The sequence below is a fragment of the Desmodus rotundus genome, chromosome 3, assembly GCF_022682495.2.
Source record: "Desmodus rotundus isolate HL8 chromosome 3, HLdesRot8A.1, whole genome shotgun sequence".
NCBI classification, from domain to species: Eukaryota; Metazoa; Chordata; class Mammalia; order Chiroptera; family Phyllostomidae; genus Desmodus; species Desmodus rotundus.
Window position 1 is genome coordinate 67322620 of NC_071389.1, and position 17223 is coordinate 67339842.

The 17223-nt window shown below is 41.1% G+C and overlaps 1 protein-coding gene across 1 annotated transcript in view; it reads right to left on the reverse strand.

Moving 5' to 3' along the window:
* Positions 1-17223, reverse strand: part of TGFBR3 (transforming growth factor beta receptor 3) — a 204321-nt gene that overhangs the window by 69311 nt on the left and 117787 nt on the right. The window contains exon 4 of the mRNA XM_024565495.4: positions 2404-2541. Within this exon, the coding sequence (XP_024421263.2) occupies positions 2404-2541 (138 nt within the window). The remainder of the gene's footprint in view (positions 1-2403; positions 2542-17223) is intronic.

Genomic DNA, 17223 nt, shown 5'->3' on the forward strand with positions numbered 1-17223 from the left:
GCCAGGCGCTGTACTAAACATTTTACGTGCAGTCTCACTTAATCAAGACAGTAACCCCATGACATAGGGACTGCTATTACTTCTATATTACAACTGAGGAAAGTCAGGCTTAGAAAAATTAAATAATTTGCTTCAGGTTACTGCTTGGGTTCAAACCAGGGTAGGCAAAGTCTTCACCTACAACCTCTTCATCGCCTGCCCTATGTGGTATAGTCCCTGCTTTGTGTAGCCATGGAGCCCCTGAAACGTGGCTCGTGTGCCCAGAAACTGTATTTCTGACTTTAGTTACTTTAAATTTAAACAGCCATACATAGCTAGTGCCTCCTGTTGTGGATAGCACGGCTCTGCTTTATAAGGGCTAAATGGGACCTTCTATCACGGTCAGTAGTCTTACTATCACAAACGCCTTTCCTTACAGAAGACTGACGGTGAACATGCGTGTGAAGGGAGCCAATTTGCCATGCTGAGTGTGTACAGTAAGTCCTATCTCAGTCTGAGTCCCAGCTCTGCCAGTAATGAGCCGTGCGATTTAGGTCACTGCTTACTTAGCCTCTCTAGGTCTTAGTTTCTCATCTGTAAATGCGTCTGTAGAATGGGGTGAACAGCCACATCACACAGGGCTATTGTGCGAATTAAACAAGGTAAGTATCAGAGAACCTGCTGGAATAACAAGTGCTAAGTAAACGTGCTGGTAATAGTAATAACAACTCTGACTTTGGGTCTTTTAAATTTAGAAGTAATGAGTTTAATTCTCAAAAAGGCTACCATTTAAATTAGTAGTAACTCCTACCTTGTAAATATACTTTTAATTTTTTTTATTTTGAAACTAAGTCACATTTACAAAGTTGAAAATATAGTACAAAGAACTCTTACTTACCCTTTAACTAGACTCTCCAGTTTTCCACCTGTTGCCATATTTGCTTTCTTATTTTATCTACATATCATATGTTTTTCTAAATCATTTGGCCCTCTATCCCTTAATACTTAAGTGTTATTATGTCTCCTAAGAAGCATAATCTCTTACATAACAATATGATTATAAAATTCAAGAAATATTAACACTGATACAATACTTTAATCTGTAAGCCCTATTTCAAGTTTGCCTATTATCCTGACAACGTCTTTCAGAGCAATGGCCTCCTGCCTACCCGAGCGGATCCATTTCAGGATCCACGTGTCTTTTGAGCCTCCTTTGATCTCAGACGGCTCCCCAGCCTCTCTCTGTCTTTCATGTCTAACATCTTTGAAGAGCACAGGCCAGTTATTTCATGGAATGGCACTCAGCTTGGTTTTCTCCAATGTTTCCTCATGATTATATGCAAAACTACTCTCAGGTTCTCACATGCAGAGGCACATAGCACCCATCTATACCATGTTGATGTTAATTTGGATCCCCTGGTTCAGGTACTGCTGGGTATCTCCACTACATTTAGTCACTGATTTTTCATGTGTTATTAAAAAGTGATTGGGGACTATGCAAATATATTGCTCCTCAAACTCCTCCACCTCCACTAGCTGTAGCATGCATTGATGACTCTTGCACAATCAACTTTAACAAGAAACTACAGATCTGGATTAAGAGCAATCAATTAGGAAAAATTTATCCAACATGCAAGAGAAGTGCTATTAACTGAGGCCCCTTCTTATTTTGAATGCTTGTGGGCAAGAGAGGTTTAAAAGCCCAAGGCTCTGCACTTGAGGATGTTAGCATGTAGCTTTAGCAATAGACAATGTGAACTTCACTGTGAAGCGCAATGTTGCTCATCATTAGACATGATATCATACCCCAAGAATCCATCCAAACAACCCATCAATTTCTCCACAACTAGCAAACTTGAATGTTCTGGCAAACTCAAAAGGACATGATTTACAAATAGTAGGTAATATTTGGATCTTTCCACAAGAGCTGGGTTCCAGCTTTTTTATAAAGTACAAATGTTTTCATTTTGGAGCTCACTGTGTCACTTTCTCAACAAACAGATCCTCATATCAGAAATGAGGCCTGTGTTATATACAAACAGAAAGGGTTTGCGCATTATTTAGCTTGTGGTCAGAGACCACACACCTAGTGGCTAGTGACAATATTTACATTGCTCCTGCTGCCACAGGGCAGTGGGGGGAGGGTCTCATAGCTGAGACCCAAGCTCAGGCTACACAGAGGATGACCGCAGGGCCCACAGTAATGTACAAACGAGACTCAACACTCCATCCACAGAAGAAGGCATGTGAGTGGTATTTGCTGTCCGGGAGTGCTTATCTGCGTCATCCAAACATCATTAAGAGCACACTCCACATTTAACACACTGTGGACTCTGGTGTCATTACAATGAAAATGCCTTGCAGAGTTGTAGTGTCACCACATCTTCGTGCTAAGGATCACTGTGGAGGGTTTCGAACACTTACCAAAAAAAGTCGGGAGACACCAATTGCAAGCCGTTCTGTCTTCAGATGCCAGACAAGGGGCTGCGGGGAGTTGAGCAGGAACACGACAGGCTTATGGTGAATGTGGACTGAGGAGATGGGATTCAGGTGCAGAGTGACCTAGAAAGCAAAGGAAAGAGGAATCTTAGAACTGGCTTTCCACTGAAATCACTTGATGTAGCATCTGGAATACTTTTTCACACCTCAGCATTAAGAGAAACAAGCTATAAACTAGTATATACTCATAGATAAGATACACTAGGTTGAATCAGATGATATTGCCAATATTTGAGCATTTTTCACTACAGAAATGGTTATATCATATGGTCCAACCCATACTAATCTCAACTGAAACATGATTCAGCTCCCAGTTATAGTGGAACACAAGAAAACGGAACACACTGTTTTTGAAGTTGGCAAAGGCAGGAAAAAAGTCACCTTCCTTCAGGGCTGCCTCATCCTTTAAGTCAAATGACTAAACTGAAAACTGGAGCCCAGAACCCCCCGAGGGCAGGTCACCCCTCTGCATTGCCAGAGAATGACTTGCTTCTCTTCCAGGTAAGCTCCAACCTCCGTAAAGTTACTTGAGTCTGCCAAAGGAAAGTGTCGAAAGCTCAGGGAGAGGGGCTGCCAGAGGGAGCTGCCAGTACTTTCATCATCCCAGCTATTAGCTTGAAGGGGTTTTCCAAAGAAAGAAACACAGAGCATAGAACCCGATGGTATAGGGCCCCAGTCAAAAAAAAAAAAAAAAAAGTAAAAACAGGTTAGAAAACCATGAGCTGGACATGAAAACTATGGCCACATTGACAGCTGATCGAGACTACTATAGCCTGCCAGTGTCCTTGTTAGCATTATCAGAAAGCACCTGTGAGCAGAGCTGGACACGTTGGGTTCAACAATATCCTCCCGGAGCACAAGGTCAGGCAACATGAACACAGGAGAGCAATAGAGTAGATACTCTCACATAAGCATGTCTCACACTGGTTTTCTCTACGGGGTGCTGAGGTAAGACCCAAGGATCACGTATTTAAACAGACTGAACTCACCAAACAGCACCATGAAGTGATAAGGGAGAGAAAACACACAAAAAGGACTTTAGCTGGAAAGATGCAGACTGAGTGATACACTGGGAATAATAGCACATCTCAGCCATGATCCTTATGAGGATTAAATGGTCTGCAGGAGCTGTCCAGCCTTTTGGCGTCTCTGGGCCACACTGGAAGAAGAAGAGTTGTCTTGGGCCACACATTAAATACATTGTGACATGTAATCACAAAAAAATCTCATAAGGTTTTAAGTAAATTTACGATTTTGTGTTGGGCCACGTTCATAGACATCCTGGGCCGCAATGTGGCCCATGGGCTGTGGGTTGGACTCCCCTGGTAGATCTATGCTTGGAATCTACGTAATCATTAGCGACAGAGCATTCAAAGCTGGACACTTCACACCTTCCCAGGGGCCGCTGGCCCACTGTGATCCTGATGTATCTTTACCTTTATCATTGGGATGGCTGCCCAGTGTCACTTATCACAGCACACTCTCAGGTCATTGCTGACAAGGCACTAAACTTTACTTACCTTTCAATACCTACATGGTAGCCACTCAGAAAATGCCAACTGAATGTTTAATTTTCTAGTTTTCAGTGCCACAGAACTATTTCATTCTATGAATAATATGCACTTAGTATATAATACCATCTCATTCATTCACTGTTGAATGTGTGTCTTAAATCTCTGAAACGACTATAAATACTCTGCAGACAAAGATATGCCTCATGTTTAATACTGTGATTAGTACGTAGTAGATACCGTATTTTGCCGCGTATAATGTGCTCCCGAGCGTAATGCGCGCCCATGTTTTTGGCCAAACTTTTCAGGAAAAAAAATCCTTGCATTTTAATTTTTTAATTCAATTATTCATTTCTTTAGATTTAGAAACAAAACCAATTGTCATATTTTAGGGTATTATTTTGCATACAGGTATTGTTATTGTTCTCTAGAGTTATGCTTTTAACACATAAGGATAAATAAAAGAATTAAAAACATATAGATATGGAATTAGTACTACTCACATGTAATGCACACCCTTATTTTCCCCCAAAAAATGTGGGCAAAAAACTGTGCATTATACCTGGCAAAATACAGTAATCTTTGAAATGATTAATTTGTCACAACAAATTCATAAACGTATGCTACCTAAAGGGTTTATAAAAAGGTTAAATATGTTAATAGGTTCAAAGGCATTTAGCAAGTTTATTTACAGAAAAATTAAAAACAAACAAACAAAAAACCAAAAAGAAACCCATCAGCAATACTCAAACTGCGAAGATTTCTGAAAGACAGCTAGGGACATTTTTATATTTAGTATAAGGAAAAGTCCTAAAAGCAGAGCACTAATGAACCGTGTCAAGTACAGCCACAGCAAAATACAATGTCCCTTGCTCGTCAGACTCTACTTCACAGCAGTATGGAGATGCTATCCGTATCCAGAAATAAACGGACTGATCGCCCCTGTAAACAGAGCAGGGGCATTCATGGTAGCGTGAATTAACGGTAGCATTATCAAACAAAGAGATGCATGCTACAGAGGGCACTCACTGTGCAGAGTGAAGAAAGGAGAGATGAAATCATTCCTTGTTCAAGAGGAATGAAAAAAGACGCTTTGTCACTAACAGTATGTCAGTAAAAAGTTTCCAGATGTATTCATTCCAAAACTGCTTATTGAGCATCATAACGGCACAAAGAATAGCAATATATATCCACAGAGGGTATGTCAACTCTTTTCTGATGACTTTCTTTGCAGCCCTCAAGCATACAATTCTTCCTGCAGTACGTAGATTAAAATAGTAATAAATACATATCTCAAATGAACAAGAGTTTTTTAAAAACGTAGGAAATGAAAAGAAAAATATGTATGAGACAGATATTGGTGCTTGGGTCCAAAGTTTTCCAGATGGTCAGAAGTGTCAAGGCCTGGCTCATACAGAAGGAAAGGGCTCTAGGAGCCACGGTTCCCTGAGCTTTCCTGGAAACGGCTCCCTCCTTCAATATGTGGCAATGTCTGGCCAAGATGAATCCTCGACTCTGGCACACGGGGCCTAGGCAAAGCCCCAAAAACTATTTGGCAAAGAACAACTCGCACTATGATTGGGAAATTAAAAGAAAAATATTCAATACTTTTTTAGAAAAGATCATTTGGCAGGAACAGAAAGTCCCCCAAGCACCTGCTCATCTGATCCCTCAGCAACCTTCCTCTTCCATCCTTCCTCCACTTGAGTAAATGTTGCTGAAGGGGAGATGAAGTACAACCAAAAACCACCAACAAAAGAATGAAGATATAAAAGCTCCTGGAAATGTGGGGAGAACATACCTGAAATATCTCTTAAAGAATTCCTGCTAAGGTACCTAATTTCTCTCAGGCAAAAAGGAAAAAAAAAAAAAAAAAAAAAAGGAAAAGAAAAGAGAGAGAGAAAGAATATCCTCTTAACCAATTATACAGCTCAGGATAGACTGTAGTTACAAAGATAAGAACATATTGCTGAAGATCTTCATGGTAGATTACTGTCTGGTGATCGTTGTCTAAAGACCAGAGCCCAGCAGATGGAAGCAAAGAAACAGTGCATAGAGAAATGATACAAATGCTACCCAATAATTTCCAGCCTGGAAATCTACACACTAGTTTAAAGAGGTGACTCAATCCTATGTCGAAATTACGTAAAAATAAAGGTCACTTCTTACCCATGAGCTTCATAAGTAATAGCGAACTGAATGTATGGACCATGTGACTATGATGGCTCATTGGGCTAAAGCGGGTAAATCCTAACTAAAGGGATAATGACTAGTCTCTAAACTAGTGGCTTCTGTTAATCTTTGGAAGTCATGGAGCATTTGAGAATTTTTTGAGTTTATATTTTACTATATCTTATTGATTATGCTATTACAGTTGTCCTAATTTTCCCCCTTTGTCCCCCTCCACCCAGCACCACCCCCACTCCCTCAGGCAATTCCCACACAATTGTTCATGTCCACAGATCATGCGTGTAAGTTCTGTGGCTACTCCATTTCCTATACTGCACTTTACATCCCCATGGCTATTCTGTAGCTACTTGGTGTACTTCTTAATCCTCTCGCCTCTTCATCCATTCCCCCACACCACCCTCCCATCTGGTGACCATCAAAACTCTCTCTGTACCCATGATTCTGTCTTTGCTCTTCCTGTTTGCTTGGTTTGTTTTTCAGATTCAATTGTTGATATTGTGTTCAATTGTATTTATTGCCATTTTATTGTTCATAGTTTTCATCTTTTTCTTAAATAAGTCCTTTTAACATTTCATATAATAATGGTTTGGTAAAGATGAACTCCTTTAGTTTTCTTTCTTGTCTGGGAAGCTCTTTATCGGCCCTTTGATTCTAAATGATAGCTCTGCTGGGTAGAGCAATCTTGGCTGTAGGTCCCTGCTTTTCATGACTTCGAATATTTCTTGACAATCCACTCTAGCCTGCAAAGTTTCTTTTGAGAAATCAGCTGACAGTCTTATGGGAACTCCTCTGTAGGTAACTAACTGCTCTTCTCTTGGTGCTTTTAAGATTTTCTCTTTATCTTTAACCTTTGGCGTTTTAATTATGATGTGTCTTAGAGTGGGTCTCTTTGCATCTATCTTGTTTGGGACTCTCTGCCCTTCCTGGACTTGCATGCCTATTGCCTTCACCAAATTAGGGAAGTTTTCTTTCATTATTTTTTCAAATAGACTTCCAATTTCTTGCTCCTCCTCCTTTTGGCACCCCTATGATGTGAATGTTGGACCTCTTGAAATTGTACCAGAGGCTGCTTACACTATACTTGTTTTTTTGGTATTTTTTCTTCCTGATGTTCTAATTGGTTGTTTTTTGCTTCCTTCTATTCCAATTCATTGATTTGATTCTTGGCTTCATCCACTCTACTGTTGTTTCCCTGTAAATTGTTCTTTATTTCAATTAGTGTATCCTTCGTTTCTGACTGGATCTTTTTTATGATATTAAGGTCCTCACTAAGTTATTTGAGCATCCTTATAACCAGTGTTTTGAACTCTGCATCTAATAGATTGCTTAGCTCTATTTCATTTAGCTCTTTTTCTGGAGTTTGGATTCTTCCTTCGTGTGGGCCATATTTCTTTGTCTCCTCATTTTGGCAGCCTCCCTGTGTTTGTTTCTATATATTAGGCAGAGCTACTTTGACTGTGTCTTCGTAGTGTGGTCTAATGTAGTAGGTGTCCTGTAGGGTCCAGTGGCATAGCCTTGTCTTTCACCCAAGGTGGGTATTTGATGTGCACCCTTCATGTGGGCTGAGCACCCCCTCATCTCATAGTTGTGCCTTGATTGCTATTGGCAGGTCAGTGGGAGGGATTTACCCAAGCCAGTCAGCTGCAAGGACTGGCTACGACCACTGACCACCAACCTGAGCTTTCCATGGAGGATCAGCTGCGCAGGTGCAGGGTGGTAGTGCTGCAACATGGTCTGTAGCTGTCCACTGGGTGCATTGGCCCTGGGGTTTCCTGGGTGGTACAGGCCAAGATCAGCCCCCACCTGTATTCTGCCAGGGGCCACCTTGCCTGAGCTATAAAGCAATCTGAGATGGCTGCTACTTGTGCTGGACTTGGAGAGTCCCAGGTATAGCCAAGCTGTGAACTTAAGCTGGCTGCTGCTAGTGCCTGGCCTGGGGGCTCAATGAGGCCAGCTGTTGCTTGTTTGATTGGATTTAGGAAGTTGTGAAGCATGAGCCAAGATCAGGCATTCATATGGAAAAGCCATGGTTAACAGTGTGGGTGGGCCCCTAAATTGGGTGGGACAGAATCTCAGGGGATATCCAGGGTGAGGCAAACAGAGTTAGCCAGGTTGATGGAGTCTCAGGTATGGCACCTGCCCGCCAGCTCTGTCGCTCTGTGGGGGGAGGGCTCAGAAAAGGAACAATGGCCTTTGCCCTAGTTTCTGTCAGGAAAAAGCTGTCCCCCAGCTCTCTCACCTTGATGCCAGACACTTCAGTTGCTCCCTGTATGCCACTGGTGCCGTTCAAACTGATACCCCAGTACTGAAGCTCAGAGGGAGTGAGTCTGAGTTCAGTCTGTGTGTAGGTTCTTTAAGGGAACTACTTGGGACTCCAGAATTTTCTTCTACGAGCTCAGTCCCCACTGGTTTTTGCCGCCAGAGTTATGGGAACTTATCTTCCTGGCACTGGAACCCTGGGTAGGAGGGCCTGGTGTGGGGCTGGGACTCCTCACTCATGAGAATCCCTCCCAAATTTTTATCCACCACATGTGGAGGTGGGTCCAGCCTGTTCTGCATCTCCTCCCCTCCTACCTGTCTGGATATATGTGGTTTAATTCTGTAGTTGTCAAAACTTCCATTGAACTCAATTTCTGAAGGCTCTGAGTGATGGATGTTCTATAGTTTAATTGTAATTTTGATGTGGTTGTGCGAGAAGGTGAGTCGTGTTTACCTATGTCACCTTCTTGATGAGAAGCGAGAACTTAATGTAATTTATAAATGCCTTCCACAAACACACTCACACAATACAAAACCCACAGACAAACTAAATTCTGCAGACAATTTCAAGAAAATACACCCATCGGAGGGCCCATGTACTCCATGTCTATCTCCCAAGTTAGGGAATTCACTGGAGGAGAGCAGGGAAATGCTAATGGCAGAAACAAAACAAAAAGACGTCATCTAATTAAAGTAGATATTATACTTCTGGTCTTCAGATGTCATACCCTCAGGGAAAGAATTTAATAGATGACCATTCAGAACTCAAAAACTTTCACATGCAGTTTCTGAGGCTTCAGTGACCTCTTTTAACCACACTTTGACTACATAGTTGTCTGTAAAGCCTAGTCCAGAAGTTGCTGTTCTAATCATGTTTGTCTCAAAATGTACTGAATTTCAATCCTCCTAATGGTTCAAGAAAATGCAAGTAAATCTGACCTGTCACTTTCCATATGCAGACACTGTCATCATAGATTGCTGACCCCTTTTCAAAATGAAGGGAAGCTGATGGTCTAATCTGTTCTACAACATCTATTTTATGTCAGGTCTTCTGAGGTTAACTGTGCACTTCAACAAACACTGGATGTAATTAATGTGTCTCTCCTGTTTTATAAAGAAACGCAAAGTAAATCTTTTATGAGTACCTTTCTGGGCAACCTGCATGCAATTTTGACCAAAGTCAAGGCCAACTCTCAGGGGCACAAAGCCTACAAGTAGAAACATAACCTTCCCTTCTCCCATTTATGAAGCATGTCCTTCCTTGCCCACAGTATCACCAGAATACAACATGGACGGTTTTCTCTGGACCTTACTGGGGTGAAGACCTGTCAGCTCTCCAGAGATTATCGTTGATGAACAAATACTATGTACTGTCTCAAACTCTGTAAATCGTGTTATGAAAATGAGTGTTCTGTCCTCCAGAAAAGAAAAAAAATCCTACTCTCTGTATGGAAAGATGTCATATAAAAATGCTTTTGAATTTCCCAGCATTCACAGTAGAGATGCAAGATATTTCTACCACAGTGATTACAAAAACATCTTATTAGACCACCTACTCCTGGAGTTTGTTAAAACAAACAAAAGGAAACTGAGTAAAACAACTGATAAGAGAATGTAACAGTTGTCCAAATTTTGCTAACATGTCGGTGAGGCTCTATTTCAACATTTCTGATTCTTCTAACAGCCCCTATGGACTCGTGAAACAATGAAGTCACCCAGAACACCACCACGGAGTCTGCTGCTCTCTAAAACCAGACCAAACACTGCTCTGAAATGGATGAGCCAATAAGCAGTTTACACAAAGACAGATAAGAAAAGAACTCTGGCAGTGTGTCCATAACCAAGACCCATAAAATCACACCCTGGGCTGTATGTAGCCATCACCCTTCCCCTCTTCAAAGGTAAAAAGATATCCACTTAGTAACAATGTTCAGAGTAATTGAAAACATCCTGAATCTGGGTCTTATAGCACCCATAATTTACACAGATGAACGGTGAGACACAAACCTATTTCAGGACACAAGGGTACCATAGTTGGATTTGAATTTCACTCACATTTGGAGAATATGACCTTTAGGAACTCAGACCTGCCCCAGATGCATCTGAAATGTGCAGTCAATTTGGGGGGTGGGGAACAGTAGTTAGTTGCTGCTGTCATGTTTTACAGTCTGAGGAACACTTAGAGCTGACATTTTATTTGCTATTGTCTTTCACCATTTGTGAATTGGTATCAAAAAATTCCCTTAAAATATTCTTGGAGGGGCGGAGTTGGAACTTTTCAATTTTTCCTTATAATTTTACTTTCACATTTCTCTGAATTTCTAGAGGCACATTAAGCGGTTGGTGCTGAATTCAAGGAATCTCAACCCCCTAGGGTCTCTGTCCTCACCAGAGGAGTCAACTGGTCATGCTCCCTGGTCTCAGGGAGCTGGGGTCAAAGATTTCACACTGCTCTGACAAACGACACCAAAACAATTCCACACTGCTATCCCAAATGTATCAAAGAGATTTTACACTGCTATGGCAAATGATATCAAGCTCCTTCCTAATGGTTTTGTCTTGAAACCACTTACCATGACAAGAGGGACACAGCCAATCAATTCCAAAACCAATTCTTCCTCCTCCCAGCCAAGGACAGGGTTTAGGATTCCCTGGGAGCCTCTGACTATACTCTACTATGACCATAACACAGGGGGAAAAAAATCAACAACCTAAATTGAAAGTCTGAAATGTGAAGCAGAAATAAGTCTGTCCTCTCTGCTCTATGTTTTGAATGCCCTGGAAAAATACTCGGAACTAAATTTGGGTTGGGGGTTGAGGGATGAGAACTTATATAAACAGGAAAATATTTCTGAAAGAATAGGTCATGATCCCCTAAAGGGGGTCCTGGGAGAGTTGTCAGGGGATTTCAGGGACCCTGGCCCTTCCCTCCCAGTCTAGCACACAGCCTGTCACTCTGGGGAGAGAGGCGGGGAGAGGGAGGTGAGTATGCTCTGCCACTGGAGCCTGCAGCAGGCCGGCCGCTGCTGACTGGCAGGCACTTTTCCATTGTCCATTAGTATTAAGCATCTGGCATCTTGACTGTCATAATGTATGTCACTAACACACCATAGCCTTTCAGGACCCTAGCTGGTAGCACCCTCCCACCAGCCCCTGAAGTATGTGCCCAGTTCAAGATGCAGTTGCTAACAAATCCTTCCCCAACCTGCAGGGAGAGCTGGAGCTCAGCCCCACTCCCACAGACCACACTTGTGCTTCTGCTTCCCTGTGGCACCGTAATGATATGTTTAGATGTCTGTCATTTACTCCCCCACCCCTTACACTGTGAAATCCTCGAGGCATTCTTCAAGGGCAGAAACTGAGTCACACTCATCTCTGCATCCTTGGGCCTAGCACAGGGCTGGACTGCTAGTAAGCAGTCAAGTTTTCTGGAAGAATCAATAAAAGTTATTCATGAAATGTGATTCAAGTAATTATTATAGTCATACTGTCATGTTTTTCTGGCTGAAAAGAGGTTGGAGGGTGTGCATCTATAAAGAGAACATTAACTTCGCTATCAACTTCAACTTGAACTTTAAAACAAAGTCAAGAAAAGCAGCTTCTAACTCATGCTGCTAAAATGAGTGGTAGGGGCTGCCGAGAATGCATGTTGGAGAGGAATCAAGGCCATGCCCAGGCTCTGTGGGAATAAATGCCCTGACATCCTCAGCTGTGGGGAAGTACCATGCTTAGGTCACGTATGGGACCCATACTAGGCAAACTAAGAAAACAGATTTATAAAATATTTAATAGCTGTACAAGTACAAATATGTAAAATGTGAAAAAACCTTTGGAGCATGTTTTTCTTCCCAGGGATAGATAACAAAGATAAAAAATTTAGATCACATGTTTTACTATCTTTTAGGGGCATCGAATTTTAAACGCTTTCAATCAGGCAGTGGAGTGTGTTGGGACAATTAGAAATTAAAATTCTAGATAAATTGAAGGGATTCAATATTTGCACACTGGTTAATGTGGAAAAAAGTTTTTTATTTTTTAATATTCTTTGTCACACTTAACAAACAAAGTCATTCCAAACACTTCATTATTGTTTTCTAACACTAATATGTAACCAAAGGTCCATGTAACTATACCCCGTGTAAATTTATTTCCTCTCAACTCCTACTTTTCATAATGGCTTCACATTGTTGTTACTACTTATACAGTACTTTGACATGTATATGTCTATAACAGGAGGGCGGAATGGTCTGCTTGTCGGTACTGGGGTGAACAACAGAACTGTAAAATAATGAGACTCATCAGGGTGCCCGGTGGAGGCTGATTTTAAAAGTAGGCAGGGCAAGAACCCAATTCCCACATGATCTGAGTACGGGATTAATCATTTCCATCTGCCAGCTGCAGTCACAGATTTTAATAAAGATTGCTCCTTAAGCTCCATCTTAAAGTTAGTAAATTTGCAATGGCAAAAACACACAAAATACATTGGTATTCAGGTAGTAATGTATGATGCTTCAAGTATCAAAGGATGGCATTTGAATTCCTCTGAGCTACTATATTAACCTGAAGCTGATAAAAAATTCTAAATGAGCATACGGTGTCAGCTTTCTAGCACAAGAGAGAAATCTGGAGAGGAGTACCAAGATATTGATAGAGGACACTTAGGAGTTGGAAAATTTTAGTTTAAGTAATAGCTAATAAGCTTAGTAATCAATGCATGTAAAAGCTTTTGTTCCAGGAACTGAAGGTGTGACCCGCCCTGACTCCGGAGACTGTAAGCACTTCCACCTTAGTTCCTCAGAAGGACTGCAAGCACTTCAAGATGACAGCTGAGCCATTGTACTCCAGGGTCCTGGACACAACTAAAGACCCCCACTGGGGCACAGCTTAAAACCACCGCCCAGGGTGTGAACGCTGATGTTTTTTTGAAATCCAATTAACATTTCCCTGAATTCCAAACCCCTTACCTATACTTTGTTCTCCTTATGAAAAGGGCCATTTTAAAATGGAATTTAAGATGGTCTGTTGGGTATGAACCTACCATCTTCTCACATTGCCAGCCATCTGAATAAAGAGCCCATAAAGATTCAATCACTGTCATTGTTTATTGGGTTTGGTAGTGACAGGCAGCCTGAACTCCCGTGTCTTTTCCAGTTTCAGTATGGACATTCAAAAATATTACTGGGTCACTGTTGTTAATAAGGATAGTGGTGGCAGCAGTAGGGACAGCCACCATTATTGTCTTCCAAGGAAAGACAATAGGCAGGTCCAAGGGTCTTTCTATTAGGTTAAGGCTTGTTGCTCTCATCAGAAAAAAAAAAAAAAGTGCTTTGCAGAATTATCAAATTATTCCCATTTTAAAGATGAAGAAATTAGTGCTACGAGGTAAAAAAAATGTTTCCAAAGTCATACTGCTAGAAAGTGTCAGTGCTAGTAGAACGAATATTTCTTATCATCTGTCTTTCTTTTTTTCTCTCCTTACCTTCCCACCCCACCTTTAACCTTGGGTGTTGGCCTTGGGGCACAGGAGAAGATAGGGAGCTACTCTACAGAAGTAAGAGGCAGGAACTATTTTGCTTTTGAAAAGGAAAGATAAGGAAGAAGGAAGACTGAGTTGTGAGCCAGATGACAGGAAGCTAGCACAACCTGAGAGGTGGGTGAAGCCCTTCAGGAGTGAGGCCAACAAGTATTTTTGTGAACAGTGACATCTACAGTGCAGCTAAAATTGTCCATCCTCTATCTCCTCTACAAAAGCTTTAATAATGCTCACTGTCCCCGTGAACGAGTGCTCTATGGAACTGAAAATGGTGTTGCTAATGTCTCAACCAAGTGACTGAAGTGTATCTCAGACACATCACATTGAATCGTAGAATTGTAAACCCAGGGCGTGGAGATGCTCACGTAAACTCTAAGGCTCTGACATTCTGCAGAAATATACCCTCCTCTGGATGTCTAAAGGCCATGGAATTAGCAGAGGTACCAGCCAATCACACCTTGAGCTCCAGGGGCTCCCAGCTGAATATGTGGACTAGACCAAATTACTCTCTAAGGAAACTAAATTCTGGTCAGGGTAGGAAAAGCTTGGGAAGTCTATGAAGTCTGGTTTCCTTTGAAAACTCTCACAAGAACAAAAAACAACTGAAGTTCTCAAAACCGACCCCTAAGAGTATTCTGGTCTCGTCCAGTCAGGTTATGATTTTAAGTGCAAATGTTTTTAGAGGAGCTTTACTTTCAGCGCTACGTGGCCTATCTTGGCAGAGGGAGAAATAATTCAGAAATCAAAGGTGGAGAACATGTTATTCTGTGTTTTACAATTATTTTTTCCTAAAAAAGCATTGTTTTCTTTGACCAAATGTTCCACTTTTAGAGGCATAGAATTTTAAATGCTTTTAATTTAGGCAGTGAACTGTGTCAGAACAGCCTAATGCACAATACAGCTATTGCTGCTTGTAGTATTTACATTAGTGTTCAGTACTTTTGCCTGTTTTCCTCCTCAGAATCGGTTTTCCTTGAGCCCTAAAATGAGTTTTCAGGGTAAGACCTATGATCACAGAAAGCGGAGGGGAAGTCACCAAATATGCATCCACAATTTGGCGCGCTATAGTTGGTAAGTGTCTTCCTAAAGCCAGAAGTGAAAGGTTTCAATCTCCTATTACCTTGAGGCAGCATTACAAGTAGTTCAATACATTTGTCCTAACTGGAAAGGGACAAAGCTACACTAAAGAGTAGGACACATGGTAACACACTGATTATTGTTACTCTATATGTTTAAAACCCTTTCAGCAGTTATTGATAACCTGGAAGAAAAAGGAAAATAAAAAGTAAAAGGAGGAAGTAAAAGACCTAAATTGTAGGAAGTCTGAACAATGTTCCTTACTTAGATCAAAAGCGATCCTGTTGCCGTTTATGTATAGGTAAGTCAGAATAGAGTGTCACAGCAGGGACTAGGTATGGATTTTACCTCAGAATGTAACAAGTGCAAATTCTAGCACAAACCATTTGCTATTCAAGTTGTACAACTAATACTGAACCAGTCATTCACTTCCTACTAATGAAGAGACTAATCCTGTCAAAACCATACGTGTAATCAGCAAATTTAAACACTGATAAATCAATTCATATTATGGGCAATTAGTAAGTGTAAAGAGCAATAGAAAAACAAGACATATGAATTCATTTCTAACTAAATAATTAAAATTGTTTCTCCTATGTAACACAGGAAAATATGATGTTCTGCAATATTTAGAAATTGTGTCTTAGTTATGTATACACAGTCTCATTTTTTTATGCTTAAATGAGAAAAAAATAAGCTTCTAATCTCTGACTTTTTTACTGTGTGTTGAATATGGAAGGTACACGGACAGCTGGAACACCTGTGTTTAAAAAGTTTGAAAGTATTACAAATGCTTAGTCTCCCACGCAAATGGAGAAGGTACAAGCTACTCTTTCATAATATATCTCTAAAGAAATATTCTAATTCTGAAATCAGAATCTAAAAGATATCTAAAAGCTATCACTATCCAACAGCTGTTACTATTTCATAATTCAGTCAAGTCCCAAACCCCTATTAAGTCAACAGTTGCTAGCCCTCTATTTCCCAGTTTCAGCACAACTACTGCAGTTACTATCTGTCTCTGGCTCATCCTGAAAATGCCACTAACAAGGAGCAAGTAGAGCCAAAATGGGAAAAGTAGAATGGGGGCATTGTAAAATACTCAGGCTTAGATTATAAATTTAAATATTCCAAAATTACCAGTATCATGTAGAAATAATTAAGAACCTCTGCTGTTCATGATGTTTGGGTAGAAATAAGAAATCTGACTCATGACAAATCTCTCAATAAATATGTGATTTGAAATAAGCAAAATGTGGTATATCCACATAATAGAATATTATTCTGCCACGAACTTTAAAAACATCATGTGAAGAGAAAATGAGCCAGGCACAAAAGGCCACAGGTTGTGTGATTACATTTATACGAGAAGTGCAAAACAGTCACATCCACAGAGACCGAAAGCGGAGGAGGAGTGCAGGGTGCCGGGCCCTAGGGCGAGGGGAGAAGGGGAGCGACTGCTGATTGGTGTGGAGTGCCTTTGTGGGGTGACGAAAATGTTCTGGAATGATGGTTGCACTACTTTGTAAATGTGGAAATGTCACCGAGCTGTACACTTTAAAATGGCTAAAATAGTAAATTTTATGTTCTGTGTTTTTTACCACACGACAAAAAGATGTGATTTAAACTCTCATCTTGAGTTTCAAATCTCATCTGGAAAGACCTGCATGTGCTACTCTGAGGAACTCAGTTTCCCTTGGGAGACTGAAAGGTCACACCAATCCCCAGGACCTCAGATCTAAGGCAGTCAAAGCTAAGCCACACACTAAGCTAGCTTGAGCTTCCTATGCATTTTTTTTATTTGTTCAAATATCATTGGTTAAATACCCATGACATGCCAGTCTATCCTTACCCAATTGGCTCACAGTCCAGAGGGAGACAGACACATGAAGAGACGATTATAATACAACGCCACTACTGAAATATGCCCAGAGTGTGTGGGGAGAGAAGAGAATATGAATCAGGAGAGGCAACGAGCAGCTTGGGCTGTGCTGTGTCTCCAGGTGGGACGAATCGGACCCAAACATCTCTGTAAGAAGCAGACAAAATCTGCCAACACGATGCATTTTCTTGCTTCTCCTACTCCTTCTTAATTTTCTGAACGACTTGGCAGGGCTAGTTTAGAAACCAGATTCACAAACCGAGGATCAGGTGGACTGGATGACGGCTAAGACC